Source organism: Lucilia sericata, unplaced genomic scaffold (assembly GCF_015586225.1).
Source record: "Lucilia sericata isolate MDLA Ls3-8-SP2 unplaced genomic scaffold, ASM1558622v1 Contig000051F_arrow, whole genome shotgun sequence".
NCBI lineage: Eukaryota > Metazoa > Arthropoda > Insecta > Diptera > Calliphoridae > Lucilia > Lucilia sericata.
The window spans coordinates 457,189-476,177 of record NW_023994087.1 but is presented as its reverse complement, the minus strand read 5'-3'; the positions used below and the strand labels follow the sequence as shown (position 1 = coordinate 476,177).

Genomic DNA, 18,989 nt, shown 5'->3' with positions numbered 1-18,989 from the left:
TCTAGTTTCCCGAAAAATTAGAAAGATTACTGTTGCTGTTACAGAAAAATTTCTGATATGGAATTTATATCGTATCACAAGAACCTTTTAATGATACCAATATTTCATATCCTTCCATTGGAAGAAATATAAAAAAATCATAAAAACCTCAAAAAGGACCTTTTTTGACACCAGGACAAAAATTTTGAGAAATTGTATCTTAGAATCAATTAAACTTTAATTTTAGTGGGAACATTGACACCTTATTTTTCCCCCATACAATCGGGGCCACCCTAACATATATATCGCACACCCAGTACAAAAGTGACACAACTCAAAAAAATTTTTTAAAGAAAAGGAAATAAATTTTTTACAAATTCTGAAAGATAAAGAAAGACATAACGTTTTTTCTTGAACAGTTAACAACAACAAAATACACTAATATTTTTGTAGAGTTAAACAAGTATCTTGTGTATAGTTTAAGGCTTAAAGAATATAAAAACGCAAAAATAAAATTTTGAGTTGTGTCACTTTTGTACTAGGTGTGCGATATGTATGTATTTATCAGCAACTTGTTGCTATTATTTTGCACAATATTATATGTAAATGTTTTACTTCAATACATCGGTTTGTGAATAGATTTAATACAGAGAAGATTTAAAAAATGTATGTATGTATGTACGTAAGTATGCAATAATCTTAAAAAATTATTATAAACTCGTGAGTTCTAGTACGTTAGTCAATAATAAAAAGATTCAAATGTAGCTTTTTTTGCTTTGTTTGTTGTCTTTTAACTCGTAAAGCACCGTTTGAGGAAATTCCTCGTATACGAATGAGTGTTAAATTTTAAAATAAAGAGCCAGACAATGTAAAAAATGTGTGGTGAATTTCTCTCAACAAATTTATCCAATACTAACTAATAGACAGACAGCAGTAAAGCTAACTGAAAAAGAAAACGAAATGAGATACAAGTTCACTTCTGTGTTCTGTACGTTTTTAATTCAAAAAATATAAAATAAATGTATGTGTAAACTTAAATGGAAAAAAAGTTGTGGTTGGAGACTTTGTCGGAATGCTTTTTAGCTCCACAGTTAGTCTTTGTATAAACTTCTAAGTAAACGGCACAGAAACACTCATACTTCGCGTGATAATAAATCCAATAAAAAAACAGAAATACTTACAAAAACCTTCATCTAGTAAATGGTCAGCTGTTTTTGACGGACGGTATGTTGGTCAAACACAACATTTGTTAAGTGTCACAAAATAAAGGATAAATAAATACCTATGTATGTACATAACACAGACTACATACAATACCTATTACATACATACATATGTATGTATGTATTTAAAAAAATAGCAAGAATATATCATTAATTAGTGTAAATGGATTTACTTAAATACAATTAACGAGTTAGAAACAAAAATATCATAACATTTTTTTAAAGAATCAAGAAGTCAATAAACTTACAAGTGTTTTTGCTGGTTGGACGTTTGTCAGTTTAAAGAACATACTATTTATATACATACATATGTATTTATTATTGTTAATGTAGATTTTGGAATTTTTCAATGCACACCCTCTTCAGTATTCAAAGGCGCAGCTCTACTTGAATTTATCTTTATTCTATTTACTTAAATATTATAATAAAGAAATTAAGTGCAATACACATTAGAGGTGTCCAAAAAATATTGATTTTGTTTGGATAGATCTTATTTATTTCTTTAGTGTTTAAAACTAACAGGTGTTAAATTGAAATTGATTGAAATATGTAAAATTGGGTAATTAATATGACTTTTTTCAATTTCTTCATAAATGGTGCCATTAAAATGATATTTTCTTTTCTCAAATATGTAGCAAAAACAACTAAATAATTCATATTTTATCGTTTTATATATTTTTGTTTACATCACTTCTGCATGCAAAACAAAGACTAAACAATGCAAAAATTTCATTATGTTTTAATACCTATATGGCTAGAGAAATTGTGTATAACTTTGTTGTTGATCTTTGATATAAATGTTTTATACCTCGTTGGATAGACAATTTTCTCTAGAAGATAAAATTTGGTTTGTATATTAAGAAAAGAAAATCCTATTATTTACCCAATTTTCTAGAAGATAAGATTTGGTAAAGAAAATATAATTTTAATGGCACAATTTATGAAGAAATTAAAAATAAATTAACTTTAATTACCCAATTTTACACATTTCAATCGATTTCCGCCAGGGGTTCCCCTTATCCCATTGGACTACATTAACACCATATTATTTGAACACCTCTAATACATGTATGTATATTTACTACCCTACAAAAATTGAGACTACTCCCCAAAGTACTAGAACTCGTCCAAAACTAATCCAAATATATGGAAAAACATACTCCATTTAACATTGTGATGTCCTAGGTGAATCCATACATACATTACATCGGAGTAATCCCAAAACTACTCCCTTGCTAAAAATATGGGGGTATGGACCATTTTGTTTCAAATCTGCATTGCATAGGACTACTTAACGGCTCGTGTACTCCAATAATGTTTACAAGGGAATAGTTTTGGGATTACCTAAATGGATCATGTACTACAATAATTTTTGCAGATTAGTTCAAGCAAAAATAATATACAATTTCAAAATTGAAATGTTGTGGCACCAAACTATAAATCGACAATGTCTTCAGATTATCTTCAATGGATCAAAACTGTTTATATATTAATGTAAAAACATACATACATATATGTATGTATATGTATGTCATTAGAGGGGCTCAAAAAATATCGTTTTTGTTTGGATGGAACTTATTTTATTAATTAGTATTAATAAATTGAAAAGTGGGTAAATAATATGAAATTTTTATTTTTTTTTTTTTTTTTTATTTCTATCTAAAGAGGTATAAAACATTTACATATATCAAAGGACAAACAAAAAGTTATTATTAATTTTTCAAGCAACATTTTCAAAAAATCATGCGTTTTGAATTATGAATTAATTAGTCGTTTTTCCTACATATTTGTCAAATGGAAACGCCTATATCTTGTTTAAAAGGTTTCTCTAGGAAAAAAATTGCTCGAAATGTTAAGAAAATATATTTTTAATAGAACAATTTTCGACCAAATTTAAAAAAGTCCAATTAATTAGCAATTTTTTCTTTCAATCGATTTCTGGCAAAAATTTAACACCAGTTAGTTTTAGACACTAAGGAATAAAATAAGACCCATCCAACGTACATACATATGTACAATGTATGTTTGTTTGTGACTACTGCCCTATATCGCTGCCTAAAATGCAACTAAAGAGTCAAAACCCAAAATCAGTTGTTTTTTTTTTAAATAAGTACCAAATGAAGGTCTGTCGTATTAATTTTTTCGATAGTTTTATTTTTGTCAAAAAACATGCATATGCATTAAAGGTATCCAAAAATATCGATTTTATTTGGATGGATCTAATTTTTTTTTTAACTGGTGTTACATTTTTGCCAAATCGGATAACGGGAACTTTTTTTGATTCATTAAAAAATTGTTCTATTGAAATTAAATTTCCGGAACGGTTTCCCGCTATCCGGTTTGTCTAAAATTTTACACCAGTTAGTTTTAAACACTAATGATCAAAATGAGACACCTCTAATATGCATGTACATACATACATACGTTTGTATCTATTATTATTATTATTACTCATGATACAACCATTATACATATATGTATGTATATTGTTATATTATGAGAGAGGCAAGTAAAACTTGAGCTTTTTTAAGAACGCCCTAATGATTTTTTCTATTTAATTTTTAAAAAGTTTTTCTTCATTAAAAAATTGTGTCAACTAATTTTGAAATTGATTTTTTGTCAATTGCTTTCCATTTATTATAAACAAATATTGAATTTAATTGAAGTCATAAATAAATTTGCCGTGTCTACATTTTCCCTGTTTATATTTGTATGGTTTTATAGAAAAAGAAGCCAAATATAATTAAATAACAAACCGCGTTTATAAATACATAAAAAATTTTTTTTACCGCAACAGCTGCTACAGTTTCCATTTCACCTTTTATGGTAAGATCAATGTCATCTTAAATCGTCGGTTATAATTAAAATGTATACGATGCTGACTAATCGAATGGGAGACAATTCGACCCACACGTAAATAAACTATTAATTGTCGCGCAATTACATTGAATTATTATACATATGTATGTACAATTTATTTCCTCCATTTCTCACTTAACGCCTTCATATACAAATATCAGATTTTTTAAAATCTTAAATAACATTTTGAAATTAGTACTAAATTATTTAGCTAAATACCTATGTATGTACAATACATATGTATGTAAATACATATGTATGTGCATTAAGTTTGGGCTGCTAAATTTGGCAAATATATAACCAAAAGCTAAACTAATATTATTACCAAACGTTTGCTAAATCCATACACATTATTGTATTAGATTTATTTGGTCAAACTTTTGTTTCATACCATTTTAAAAGTGGAATCTTGATTTTGGTCAGTGAATTTTAAGCCTAAAACCTCAACGTTGAATTAGCCAATTTGTTATACATACATATGTACACATATGTAGTATGTAGTTGTATATAATTATGGACAAATTTAATTGTATGTAAAATTCTTTAGGTGAAAGTTGTACAATGTTTATTAAATGGGTCTTCTTGTGTTATCCGTGAAATTTTAAGTAAGAAATTCCGAATGAAATGAACAATATAAGAATGACTGAAAGAAATATCATTTTACATTTAAAAGGAAACAAGTTACATTATGTAGTATATACTACACACAATGTTTTCCTCTAGGGTTTACATCGATATACATACTATGTATATATGAATAAATACATACATATGTATGTTTATCGCTAATATGGTTTCAAAGGATTTTATTACATTTTAAAAAATATATAGAATTATTATTTATAAATTACTGTTTATAATTTCTTAAATTTTTAATTATCTTATAGCTACAAAAAATAAAAGAAGGAAGAAGATTTCAAAGTTTACATAAAATATTAAACCATGTTTTGAATTGAAACCAACGAAATAAATAACAACTATTTAAAATAAAACAAGCTCTGAATAGTATAATTATAAGTGTTGTCATCTGCTGTATTTATTGGATTTGTTAATTTTTTAAAGAAACTCGTAATAAAAACAGAAATAAAGTGAGTCATCATTGCAAAAATATAGATGTATAATAAATAAAAATTTGGAAGAAAACAAACGAACAAACAAGCCAAAAAACAAAAGAAAAAACACGATTTGATATTGGCCGATCTCACGTAAATACATTTTTATATATGTATTGACGCGTAAGCTAAGACCCACACAAGTCTTTAAAAAAATAATAACGTTAGTTCGAACTCACTCTCCCAGAATAATTTTGCATAACTACCGCTACCTACAATCGTACTCAATACAATTAGTCACTCATTCTCCAATCACACAAACAGTTGATTTGATTTTTGCCATCTACTACATCAGCTCAAGACTTCCTCCCATCTCAAGTGTCAAACTACAAGTACGAGATAGAGCAGAAACAGCAGAAAATAAACAATACTCTTATAAACTTCGTCGTCAGTAAAGCAGTAATCATTTACATACAAATTTGGCGATGGCGTCACAAGGTGTAACAGCCAACTCACGACTGGCTGAAATGCAGGTAAGTCAAGCGACTGTCTAGGCCGCATTAAGAGAAAATATTATTAAACACAGTTTAGTTAAAGTCAATTTAGCATAGAAAAAAATCTAAGAACGCACACACATAAATACATACATACATACATACATATGTATGTATATGCAGTTACTGTCAAAATAATAGCACCACTTAAATTTTTTATTAGGAAAATATTCCTAATTAAAAAAACGTGGCAGCATTTCTAAGCTAGTAATGAGCTTTGAAGTAATTTTCTGAATGGGACCTCATATGAGGGGTAGGGTCAATAGAACGATCCAATTTGGTAGAGAGATTTTGCTTATTACACTATTTCCAATTTATCAATTTAGGGACCTCATATGAGGGGTAGGGTCAATAGAACGATCCAATTTGGTAGAGAGATTTTGCTTATTACACTATTTCCAATTTATCAATTCAGGGAAATTTTTACGTCAGAAATGATCGTAAAAGTCATTTTCTGAAGTAGATCATACTTATATGGAGGGAGGGATCAATTATGTACCGTTCCTCATAAAATTTGGTTGAGAGTTTTAAGTTCCTATAAAACTAGTTTTAGTCGCTATACCGGAATTAGCAGTTAGTTAAGTCTGTTTAAACTGTATTATGAATGGATGAAACCGTTAGCCAACACTGCTTTTCAATACCAAAAAGTGAATGCGTTTGAAGAATTGATAATTCTTTTAATACAAATTCAATTGAAATAATTTTAATTTCTTTGAACTTCTTTGTATAGAACTTCACTTCCGATTATAATTTTAACAAATTAGTAATTGAAAATTCGATAGAAGTTACTTAATTGATTAACCGAGGATGGTTAATGATTAGTAATAAGACACTAACTTCTAATACAAATTTACACTTTTCTTTAAAGTTCAACCAAATTTTTTTACGCATATTGATGAAGGACATTAAAGAAGCGAAAAAGAAGTTGGATTAACTAATTTGATTCCCAATCCACAACTTCTGAAGTCATTCTCAAGAAGTAATTTACTTAGTTCTACTTTTGAAACGGTCATAAATGTTATTCTTTTGGAAGTACTTCGTTATATTTTTGCTGGTTTTCACTTAATATTTGTTGGGTTATCTTCAATGTGTTTAGGTGTATGTTAATGTCAAAGCTAGTACCCCGATATTATTATAACCACAACCATGACAACGATAAATGTCGAAAGGTGCAATCCATTAATGAATATAAATAAACATAAACATACTCATCAAACAAACTCATTTTGTTAGTAGTTTTCTAGATTGAAATAAGGATTTAAAATTGATTTGTTTAAATTTTAATAAAACAATAACTTAACGTAAGTGGCTTTATATTGAAACACCTACACTTACATACAGGTTACATACATTTGAAGGTTACGTGGGAACAAAGTGTTATTGGTAATATGTTTTAATTATCTATTTCTGTAATTGTTGTTAACCGAATAAAATGCAAAAATTGTACAGAAAATTATATGTGACAGTATACTTAGGTATAAAAAGTATCAACAAGAGGCCTTTTAAACGGATACAAACAGATGTACGGTCGAACTCTATTCTTACGAAATTTTTAACGAACCGATGGGAGTGCAATGAATTTAATTTTAAATTCGTTGTAACCGTATACCACTGAAGAACTTATGTATACAAATATGTACATACAAATAATATACATACATATGTATGCATATGTATGTACATAACGAAATAATGATATTTGATGTAAATCGGAAAATTAAGAGAATTTTTTTGTTTTCAATAACATTTGAAGAATTAATCATGAATTTTTGATGTTACGTTGTTTTGCATTCTAGTTAACGATATGTGCTTACATATATACAAATGTATGTATGTGGCGTAGAATACTAATACTTAATAACAAATGTTGGTATATGTATGTACAACAAAGGTGTAATTGGTCACAGAAATTTACCCTTTTTTATAAAAAAAAGTACAGTATGCGCATAAAAAACTGATTATAAAGGGATCAAAATAAAACTTTATATACGTACATATCGTCATATAAAATCCAAAAAGCCCTAACTTACATTAAACCGATTTTTCAGGAGAAGCAAAAAAAAAAACTTTTAAAATTGTAAATAAACAAAAAATTTTCAACATTTTCTCAAGTTATGTTATTTTTTATTAACAAATTAGCATTTGAAGAAAATTTTGGAGTTTTTGTTTTATTTACGGAGATATGAAAATTGTGCCCTTGAGAATTATTTTTTTCTGAAACCCAAAATTGCGTAAGTTATTTTAAATATAATAAAGTAAGGAAATTTGTAACAAAACTTAAGGCAGTTTTTATTGCTCAAATAAAAAGATTTTCGAAGGCTTTTTCGATCACATAGGCTTTTTAATTTTTTCTGTACAAGTTCACTGAACTGTGCACACTTCTAACTAAATAGCCTTTTTGTAACGTTCAGGTAAACTTTAAAATAAATTTAAAAATATAATTTCTTTTATACTGAACAAGTTTATCGAGAAACATAATTATTATTTTTATTAAACCAGATTGGTTGTTAGGTGTATGCGGAAATACAGAAGAAATGCGTTTGTATTAGGTTGATACCTTAAAATATTAATGTTTGTTTTCAAACGATTAAGATCGATATTCTAAACAATTGAAAATAATAGTCTTCTTTAAAAAAAATATTTATGTTAATTAAGAAATCTGCCCAGCAGTTCGACAAAGAGTCAATGCATCCGAAAAAGACAGTAATTACCACTGACGTCTAACCATCTAGATGACTCTAATTCTAACTTTCGATTGACTTCCACCAACGACAAACACATGTTAGAATAGCTAGTCAACTGTGTAGTCAATGCTAAACGGTACCTAGTTCGAAATGTTAGTCCGAACTGCTGGGCGTTTTTAGGAAAACTTTCAACTCTTTTTGAACAGTCATAAATAAAGTTCATATGCATACCTGTGTGCATTAAAATATGTATCTTTGTGTGTTAGTTAGTAAGTATTAGTATGATAATAATCTACATATATAATACATATGTACATATTTGAACATTAAAAACACTATATTAGTACATACACTGAAAATAACCCATGCCCAATATACACGAAAAATGTTCTACATTGTACGAAATGCTTCGTGGTTTTGCACCACGAAATTCTTTCGTAATATATACGAAATTGTACGAAATATTTTAGTGAAATGCAAAATAATTTTATATAATTTTAGAAAACAAATTTTTTCATTTTACATTTTTTTTAAGACATAAATATGTTAGTTCTTTTAAAATAATTATTGTATTATTTTTGTAAAAGAAAACAAAGTTTCTTAATATATACGAAAAAAGATATTACGACAGGTTTTCGTACTTTCGTAAAATTAGAAAAGGGGTTGATTAAACACTATTTCGTATTATACACGAAATTTTCGTATATATTACGAAAAAAAGTAGTTTTTAGTAGAAAAAAGTAAATTTTTTTTCGTAAAGTTAAGCATGGGTTATTTTCAGTGTACATACATATGTAACTACTAAAGGCCTGCACAATACAACAATAAGACAACAATTTGTTCGCACAAATATAAAAGCACACGACATTTTTTAACAAATTGTTGTCTTGTGCAGGCCTTTAGTACATACATACATATCGCGTATGTATGCAATATTATATTTAGTAAGTTCGTCTATTGTTGCTGTCTGTACTATAGGTGTTTGTTTATTTACTTATCCCTTTTCTTTTCCCTTTTTCACATTTGAGTCCTTTGTCGTTGTGTCCCAACTAGTGAGTAGTGAATAGACATTTCAACAGCCCGATATTCAGTTAAATACAAGACGTCATGACGTTAAAGTTGGTTATTGAGGCATTTCTTGCCAATTATATACTCTAATTTACTTGCTTCCAATAAAATAAATTCAACTATCTTCATATGAAGAAATTATCCAAAGTATTTAATGCATATTCACATATTATCCAATGTAAAAATATGTATAAGTATGAAAATTTTGATGATGGTCAAATACACCAAAAACAAAGCCAAAATTATTCATATTCGGACTTTTTACCACTTCAATTGAATGAATCGTGGGCTGGTAGACGACTTGTAGAGGCATTAAGTCAATTACCACCAAGTAATTTTAGTTCGTCTCTAGATGTAAGTGGAACATGTATTTGTGTTTTTAATATTAAACTCAAAGCGAGTAGAATAGGTACAATAAAATTTATAACTAATGAACTACATTAATATTCAAACTCTTATGGTCTTATTCATAATGAAAAATCGAGCTGCTAATTAGTTAGTAGTTGGCTTTATTATGAATAACTTAATTTACTTTAAATTTGCAGATGAAATTCCAAAAGAAACAAATGTTGGAACGCGAGCAAAAGAAACTGGCATTGACGGTCGGTGACATTTCTCAAGCATCGAAAACAACCATTGGTAACGGGAAGGTAAGAGTTTTATAACAACACTATAACGGTTTAAAATTAATTTTTATTATTTTTTAGGTTCGTCAAATGTTTGATGACCGTCGACGTGGTGTTGGTATAGATCGTAGTCATCCTCTGCGACCAATTGCGACATCCACTACTTCGTCTTTAACAACTAGAAATCTAACACAACAGCCAGCTACCAATAAACGTCCAGTTGGTGGAGCAAATGTTTCCAGACGTGTAATAACGAATAGCACATTGATGCAAAGTACAACATCTTCTACATACGGCGAAAAAAATGTGTCCAATGGCAATAGCAATATATTCAATAACAATCTCGATGAACTTGACAACATTGACAACGAAACATTTCCTAAGGAATTTTCATCGCTGAGTTTAAATAACACGCATATAATGGGTTCACATGTTGCAAGTGATCGAGATTTTGATAATAATAGTAATGAAGAAAACAATGTTTTAGGCGGTACTGTTGTAATCAGTAAGAGAACAAATCCAACGACAAATGGTATTAAACTGAATCCTGTGATTACCAAGAAATCACCGATTACAACGGCTACTAAAACGACAAGCAGAACACCGAGTACTAGCAGTAGAGTATCAACACTTTCCAAAACTACACCCAACTCTTTAAAATCGCCATTAGTGAAATCACCAACAACACCATCATCAACAGCTAAAAGTATTAAGGTAAATAATATATTAAATAAATAATACATATGTACATATTTTTCTCGTTAAGTTTACCTTTCACCGATATTTCGGTTGATAACTTTCATATTCGATAGGCAATTTTTGAAAAACAGAAGTGTTTTTTACAAAATCTGGGACTTCGCTGTGATACTCAAATCACATTTATTCAGATCCAATTTATTCTAGATTTTACAATATTCAATTCAAGAATTTTATATCTTAAAATAATGTTAATTGATTTCTAATGAATTAAATATATTTTCGACATCACTTTTCTTTTTAGACAACGGTAAACAAAACGAACAGCACTAAACCAGCAACATTCATATTGGTAAGTTAAACAAAATCAAATTCCCTGGATTTTCGTTAAAAATTAGCTTTTTTATTATAGTCGGTTAAACCGCCACCCAGAATAAGTACTCCTCCACCAGGTATGGCGGCCTGTCAGTATTGTCAACGTAACTTCAATGAGGATCGTTTGGCTAAACATGAGGATGTTTGTAAAAAGATGACGACTAAAAAACGTAAAATATTTGATGCTTCCAAACATCGGGTCAAGGGTACCGAAGCAGAGAAATATATAAAAAAAGGTAAAGTTTCAAGCACGAGCGGTCCAAAAACTGTAACGGCTGCAATTAAAAAGACTCAAGAACCAACCAACTCTGGAGAAAAGAAGAGCAGTTGGCGAAAAAAGCATGAAGAGTTTATAGCAGCCATAAGAGAAGCCAAGAAGGTTCAAGCTTACCTAGCCAAAGGAGGAAAATTAAGTGATTTACCACCGCCTCCGCCGTCTGAAAATCCCGATTACATACAATGTCCTCACTGTAGTAGACGTTTTAATCAAGCGGCAGCAGAACGTCACATCCCCAAGTGCGCCAATATGCAGCATAATAAGCCGAAACCCGTAAGAAAGCGTGTTTAACATATTAATAGGCAAAATAAGATAAAGGGATATGTAAAGTTTTGGACTTGCAATGTTGAATGATGTTTGGTCCAAACTAATAAAAAGTTTTTATCAATCCTTGACAAAATGTCGTTGAGGATTTAATCATTTTCTACTTTTATATTCTTATAACAATAATATTAGTTTGTTTTTTATTTTACTAATAATTAATGCTTATGCGTAAAAAATAATGCGTAATTTACTCCTAAACATGTGATAAATTATTTTTGTAAAACGATTTCTCATTTTCGTTTCAAAAATGAATTAATTTGAATAAATGAAATTAAATATTATTAATTAATCTGTTGTTTCCATTTTTATGTCCATATCATCTCCGTCATCTTTAATAGAAGGTACCTTACTAGATAAACGTTCAATTAGTGCTTTTACAGCTTTGGCAGCAGTATTTATTTCGAGACCCTCCATGGTGTATGCTAAATTATCTAGACTTGCATCGTCATCATCAGCAAACCAATTAACAAGCATTGCTACACAGCCGCCATCTCGTTCAGTGTGTTCTGTTTCGAAATATAAGAGTTCGTCAGCTGTATAACCCAATTTCTTGCCCAATTTTTTCCAATCGTCACCAATTAATGGTGCTAATTCCTCTATTTGTTCTTTCGATGCTGTAACTAAATTGGAATGTCCGTTGTTGTCCTCTTCTGGCTTGTCCAGATCATTTGTTTCTTCCTCCTCTCCCAGAACGCCTTCATCGTTACCATCGTGATCATTTTCTTGTTCCTGTAAGGCAACGGTTTCTTGTTCATGTGATTCCGACAAAGTTGGCGTACTCTCTGGGTTCGACCCATTAGCATTAGCTGCAGCTTGTTTGGCAGCATCTAATCTTTCCTTAGTCAGACGTTTACGGACTGCTTCTAAGTAGTCAGAAATTTTATAGGATGGCGAATTGATGAATGTGAAGAAGTGCGGGGACTGTCGTGCAAGCAAGCGTAGTGCACGCCATTCGAAAGATGTGTCATTTTTATCTCGTGAACTCTCTAAATATGTTTCAACTTGAGGAAGAAAGTTTCGTTCCTCACTTTTACATGCTTGCAAATTATCAGGTGAATAGTTCCACAGACGCGTTAAGACCTCACTAAAACAGTTGAAGAAAATATTTGTAATGTATGTATTCAAAATATAGAATTGTAATATAGGAATGTGGAGGGTCCCTATTTAGATTTGTAACGATAAATCTATAAAGGAAAGCCAAACCAAATTTACTTAATAAATAATAATCATTGATTCCTAGTCAAGAACATATTAACAAAGAACCCACACACGGTTATATAGTACCAGTACCATTAATAAAGACTGGCTACAGCTATAGTATTATTAACCCTTAATAGCCTGGTGGTACCGCCAGGAACCAACCAATAAAAATTAAGTTTTTTGTTATTTAAATATATGTCAACTTCATGTTTTGAGTTTTAAAATGTTTTTAAAGCGGCACTAATTTCTTTGATCGGTATTTGAATAAAGTTTCATTTGGCATGTCCAGGTTCAAAAGAATGCAATTACCTCAAAAAAAATTATTTTGTGATATTGTGTACTTTTGACAAAAAGTTTTAGTATAAATCGACAAAATTTTAAACAGAAAAACATATTTTACGGATCGTCGCCTAATATTATTGTACTAATAGGTATTTGAAGTGATTTTACTTCTTTAGTTAAAGAGATTTTTAGAAATTTCTGGTTGGTTCTTTAAGGTACCACCAGGCACCCAGACTTCAAATTTTTTCATATATCAGATTATATAAATCGATATTTTTGGGATGTTTTTTGATTGATTTATTTCAAAATGAAGCATAGCATTTGTGCCAGTAGTCTGTGATTGCTTGGTGAAATCTTGTGTTAAAATTCGAGTGGGAAAAGATCGACCAAAAAATTTTGGAGTTGAAATTGATTTGAAACGTCGGCGTACAATCTCTGTTTATTGCCAACTAGCTATATTCACCTAGATCACATAATACTCTTACCAAAATTTATATTATAAGGCATAACGCGATCAAAATATCCAAATTATTCATCCCTAACGAAAGTTCGATGTCGAAAAAGTCGCATAAAATCATATTTTTTATCAGAAAAGAGCTGTTTTATATCCCAGCAAAAAATATTAGAAGTGGATCTTTACATATGACATTTAAATCACTTCTAAAGTTGCAAATGCATCTTTTCTACTTCAGTAGATGTGATTTTTAATATGAGTATTTGGCACTAAATTGTTCGTGATTACCTCCGACATTTTTTAATTATATATTTTTGTATTTATATCCCAATATAATTGTCTTCATTAACAATGAAATTGCTTATTCGCCTTTAAAGTACGTTTTACAATATTTATAATTTGGAAGTCCGGGTGACTGGTGGATCCTTTAGGAACCAACCAGGTATTTTTCACAAAACACAGGTAAATACTACATATGAACAAAGTTGTAGAACAAAAGTTGCTTAGAAATGTGTGAAAAATGGAAAGTTTTATAACATTAATTTTTTTTCAGCTCAAACAAACAAATCAGGCTATTAAGGGTTAATCTATAAAAACAAACTTATACTTATACTTTACATACTTGCCCAGGAAAAACTTTGATTGTCCGTTGGCCTCTTTCAAGCAATCGCCCAAAGTTTTACGTTCTTTTTTAGCCGGAGGTGGGCTGTCTTCCATTAATGAGTCTTCTGGTTTTTTAAATTCTTTACAGCCTTCATTTTTCCAATTGTTCCACATCTCCTCACGAGTCAACATATGTTTAACAGTGCGTGCAAAACGTTTACCATTGGGAGGTGTTTCCTCTAACAGCTGATACACTTTGGTTTCCGTTTCTTTGATAAATTCCGTTTGGGCAGGAGTTAAAGTATTCGATTCTCTGGAATTTGTTAGACATAGTTTAAAGCTGGATGAAGATACAGAGGAATGTATGTACAATGCTTACGATTTAAATTTTACTGTAAGCTGCAAATACTGAAATAGAATTAGAAACTGTACTAAAACTGCACGTCGAAAATTGGCATCAGAAAGTTGTAAAGCCAATAGTTTTGGATTTGTTAAAAATTTAGCAAAGAAATTGTCGACCTTTTGGACAACTTCGACGATACCGGTTTTGAAATCATTACTGTATATATCATCCAAATCTATTTTCTCACTATCATCGCCGCTATCTTCTTGCGAGGAATTGGACCGAGTATCTTCAAGTTTAAAGCTGGAAAAAGATTCCAGGACTGTGGTAGCATGCTGAAAATAAGATAAATTAACAAGCTAAATTACAATTCTTGCAAACTTCTCTTACAGTTTGAAACATTTTCCAAGACGCTTTGCTGTAGCACTGGTTTGGATTACGGAAAAAATCTTGAAGAGACCAAAATTTACAATATAAATTGTAATCTATTTTGATGGGAATATCCTCAATGTCCTCCAATGTGTCGTCTAAATCTTTTCCATCTACACCATAATCTGTTACATTTTCCAAATTGAATTCCGAAACAATATTCAGACCAGATCTTTCGGAAAATGGAAAGAATTTCGACAAAAATAATAAAATTCGCCCACAGAAGACCGTGTTCTGAGCACGACTAAGACGTCTCAAAAGATCATTGCACATTCGCAATATATTGTTCTTACAAGAGGAGAAAAATATTTCCTCCTTCCACACCTCCACCATCTCTTCAACGTAATTAAAGATTTTCTCACACTTGTCCAACGTGACTGTTTCAAAAATGTCACCCAATAACACTACCGGTATAGTTACAGACACAATTTCCGCCCTTACAGCGGCTACAGAAAGCTTAACCAATTTCCCAATCAACTGAACGTCATTGCTCATTTTGAATATCAATAGTTCTCTAAAAGCTTGGTCCATAGGTGGCTTCTTATCGTGATCAGAGTTGTACGAGAAACTATCATATGATTTTCTTAAAATCTTAACATCATCGTCTTCAAAAGCCTTCTTTAAAGCGTCCTATTAAATGAATGGACAAAAACATTGTAAGTGGTGAAATATGAAATGTTTTAAGTTACGCTGACATACCGTAAATGCAGCATGCAATCCGGAGAAATCAGTAGTATTTTCTAAAACTTTACTCATTGTTTTTTTAATATAAGTTAATAAATGTTCTTATTTTATAATTTTTTTTTATTTCTATAATAATTTTCTGAAATTGTTTTACTTCCAATGTATTTTGTAATAATCGGCTTGTTTTTTTGTGTTTACGATTACTCCACACACATTTCGATAACTCGAAAAACATATGGAGGTTCTAGCTATCAGTACTAGATAATGATATGGCTGCCATCACCAATTAAAGTGCTTTTGAGACTATCAGATTTTATGATATGTATGTCTTTTCATATGGAAATCAAATAAAATTCCACTCGTATATTAAATAAGTAATCACGTGTTTCCAAAGTGTAGTTTTGAGCAAATCTAGTTGTTCTGAGCAAAATGAGTTGAAATCATATAGATTTCCCATATATTTTTAAGATCTACTAGATTTTATTAAAAAAAAACATTTTATTAAAAAAAATGTATTTTTTTCGAACAAGATTTGCTTATGAAAAGGTTTTTATAGAATGACTTTAAAATAATTGAATAATCGACTTTTTTATCGGAAAAAGTCGACTTTTTTGTCCAAACAAAGTCTATAAGTCAACTATCTTGTAAGAAAAAAAGTCGATGAATCGATTTTGCAAATTAAAATCGAAAGTGGAAAAAAGCCGGAAAAAAGTAAAAAACTTTTACTAACAAAAAGTAAAATTTAAAGTTTTTAAAATAATTCACATTAGTTATGTAAAATATTTCTCTCAAGGTGTGTTGATTTCAGACTATCCTATACTTTCTATTCTATACAAAATTTTGACAGAAACTGAACTAGCACCACCTTGTGTACATTCGTCTTGTTGTTACCCAACTGTCAATTCGATAAACAAAAAATCAGCTGGTCGTCTATACAAGTTACAGTGTTTATAAATAAGCATTGTTTATTGTTTATTACATGTATTAATCTGTTAAGAAAAATAATTAAAATTTAATTGCAAACTCAATCGATTTGGAAACAATGAGTCAAGCTGATATAAAACATTCATTAAGAAAATTGGAATTTCCAGCATGTGTTAAGGAGGCTTTACCACGTATTGGTTAGTAAAGGAAGCTAACAAATAAACAAAATCATTAACTTGGTTTTTCTTTATTTTCAGAAAGTATTATTATTGGACGTGGAAAGCAAAACTTTATTATGCAGTTAATATCAGAATTTGTGTTTTTGGAACGAAGCAAGGATATTGACGTACGGAGAGGACAGTCGCCGCAATCATATGGAAACATGCATATGAATAAAATACAAGAGTTTCAATTGATACTAGTACTCATAGAATTTTTTTCACAACCCGGTCCAGATTCGACTAGAAACGCAGTTTTCCTTTCACTGTTTGGCACCAATTTGACTCCTCAACGCTCTAAAATATTGTGCAAACTTATAAGTACAGCTGTATCTGGATCTGTAGCTCCACTGTTGTCATCTGCAGGTACATGGATGCAACAGGTTGGTTGCACAACTCCACCTTCTTTAGAAGTCGCACAAAGTTTAGTTAGTGATTTCATAATATTTTCTCGTAAAACGTCGGAGCAATTAAAGCAATTGCCTTTGGTGGCCCCCCACTTTGCAGCCAACTTAATGACAGCAGTAGCAGATTTGTATTTGAATGAACAAAGAGGTGGTTTGACCGCACCACCTGATGCACTTTTAGATGTTTTTTGCGAATGGGTTACCGAAAATCCTTCCTTATGTTTAGCATCGCAGCAGCCTTTAGCGTTGCCCATAGGAGCCATAGCAATGCCGGTAGTAACACCTATCGCTGGCCTAATTAGGTGGTCGGTTTTATCACCGCTTGTGTCAAATCGTAATACTTATAGTAATTTGCATTTATCCTTGCTGCAGACACTTTTAGAAATTGTTAATAATGGACCGCCAACTGCAGTAAGTGCTCAACATTTGGCTATGATCGCAGTACCTTTAAAGAATCATGCTGCTCGTTTAACGGCAGACGAAATAGATCCATCTAAAAACTTTGATTTTCAAAAATGTTTGGAACGTTACGCACAGGCCGTTCAAGTAGGTCTAAGTGGAAATTGCGTATATGGTAATGTGCCGCAACTGTTATGTGCTCTCGAATCTTTACCCCCTCATAGTCTAATGAAAATTGTAATTTCAGCGAATAAAAGCTTATAAAACGTTAAAAAATAATGATTATTTATTGTTTGTTATTTATTTATTTATTTGTTTACATTTCATTTAAAATGGTCTAAATCTTCGAGTCTGCTTTAATGACTCGATCTTCTTTTTATCGTCATCGAATTTTTTTCTCAATTCAATTATGTTTTTCATTTTGGATTCTCTAATTTGGAAAGTGTAAAAATTAGCTAATTCCTTCTTTTTTCTTCCGCGCTCAATTTTTTCTTCCAACTTGCCAATGACTGTATCCTTTTGTTCAAATCCAGAATTTCTGCCTTGTTTTCCAACAGTTACCCAACCGTCGGCGTCGGCTTCAGTATTTTTAGCAGCTGCAGCAGCTTCTCTTTCCCTTTCGTCGTAGTCGGCCATATATTCATCTATGTATTTTTGAGTCTTGGCAACATCCAAAAGCTTCTGTTGGTATTGCGAATGCCACAACTGCATGCCACTGTCAATTATCGTTTCTCCGGTGGCATCATTAAATAAATCAATGCTGGTAATTTGTAAAGCTCTCCCCACGCTATTGGTTGTTTTAAACACTACGTAAGCAACTTTAAATTTAAAGGGTGCTTCTTTATTGCTGAATTCGGTGGTATTTTGTAGCCATTTATCTGTTTCATCTCTGCCTGGTTTTTCAGCAAATGTGACAGACATCACTGAGCTCGTCCGGCTGAAAAATTCCTCCAGACTTTTTTCCGTTACATAGGGAGGTATATTTAACAAAAACAACGTTCGTCCTTTGGGTTTATTAGGATCCATTAGACGTATGAAATGTTCTTTCATATAAATGCTATGGCAGTGCTCTACTTCAGGTGTTAAACGCAGAGGAACAACTAAGAATACTCAAAGTTTAGTATAATATAATAGGTATATTTACAGTAATTTTTCTCACCTTTATAACCATCGATTTCAACCATTTTTATTTAACATTTATAGTTCTTATGTTATTTTTTATTTATATTACACGTGCTATTTCTAAATAGTTTGTTTACAATATTTTAGTTGTTGATTTTGTTTGACAGTTGCATTTGTGTGTACTAAAAATGTAAGGAAAGTTGGTGG

At 30.6% G+C, this 18,989-nt stretch overlaps 4 protein-coding genes across 8 annotated transcripts; 2 read left to right on the top strand and 2 right to left on the bottom strand.

Moving 5' to 3' along the window:
• Positions 1-1,047: 1,047 nt before the first annotated feature.
• Positions 1,048-12,006, top strand: LOC119615963 (bromodomain-containing protein DDB_G0270170). Of its 5 annotated transcripts, none has more exons than XM_037972030.1 (6): positions 1,048-1,203; positions 4,949-5,646; positions 9,965-10,069; positions 10,127-10,759; positions 11,046-11,093; positions 11,154-12,006. In XM_037972030.1, exons 2-6 carry the CDS (start codon positions 5,599-5,601, stop codon positions 11,682-11,684), a joined length of 1,365 nt encoding a protein of 454 aa, XP_037827958.1. In that variant the 5' UTR covers positions 1,048-1,203; positions 4,949-5,598; the 3' UTR covers positions 11,685-12,006. The 5 variants fall into 5 exon arrangements, with proteins under 5 accessions (XP_037827958.1, XP_037827960.1, XP_037827959.1 ...); XM_037972032.1 differs by having other exon boundaries at positions 1,058-1,265; XM_037972031.1 differs by lacking the exon at positions 1,048-1,203 and adding an exon at positions 3,782-4,028 and having other exon boundaries at positions 11,154-11,996.
• On the bottom strand, positions 11,970-15,923 carry LOC119615962 (THO complex subunit 1). The gene is made up of 5 exons (XM_037972029.1): positions 15,728-15,923; positions 14,990-15,658; positions 14,636-14,934; positions 14,276-14,569; positions 11,970-12,801 (listed from the first exon to the last, which is right to left on the bottom strand). The coding sequence occupies exons 1-5, from the start codon at positions 15,782-15,784 to the stop codon at positions 12,003-12,005; spliced, it is 2,118 nt and encodes a 705-aa protein (XP_037827957.1). The 5' UTR covers positions 15,785-15,923; the 3' UTR covers positions 11,970-12,002.
• Positions 15,924-16,614: 691 nt separating this feature from the next.
• LOC119615978 (uncharacterized protein C7orf26 homolog) lies at positions 16,615-17,939 on the top strand. The gene is made up of 2 exons (XM_037972074.1): positions 16,615-16,833; positions 16,894-17,939. Exons 1-2 carry the CDS (start codon positions 16,755-16,757, stop codon positions 17,922-17,924), a joined length of 1,110 nt encoding a protein of 369 aa, XP_037828002.1. The 5' UTR covers positions 16,615-16,754; the 3' UTR covers positions 17,925-17,939.
• Positions 17,929-18,979, bottom strand: LOC119615979 (ribosomal RNA-processing protein 7 homolog A). Its single transcript, XM_037972075.1, has 2 exons — positions 18,820-18,979; positions 17,929-18,760 (listed from the first exon to the last, which is right to left on the bottom strand). Exons 1-2 carry the CDS (start codon positions 18,842-18,844, stop codon positions 17,988-17,990), a joined length of 798 nt encoding a protein of 265 aa, XP_037828003.1. The 5' UTR covers positions 18,845-18,979; the 3' UTR covers positions 17,929-17,987.
• Between the last annotated feature and the right edge of the window lie 10 nt (positions 18,980-18,989).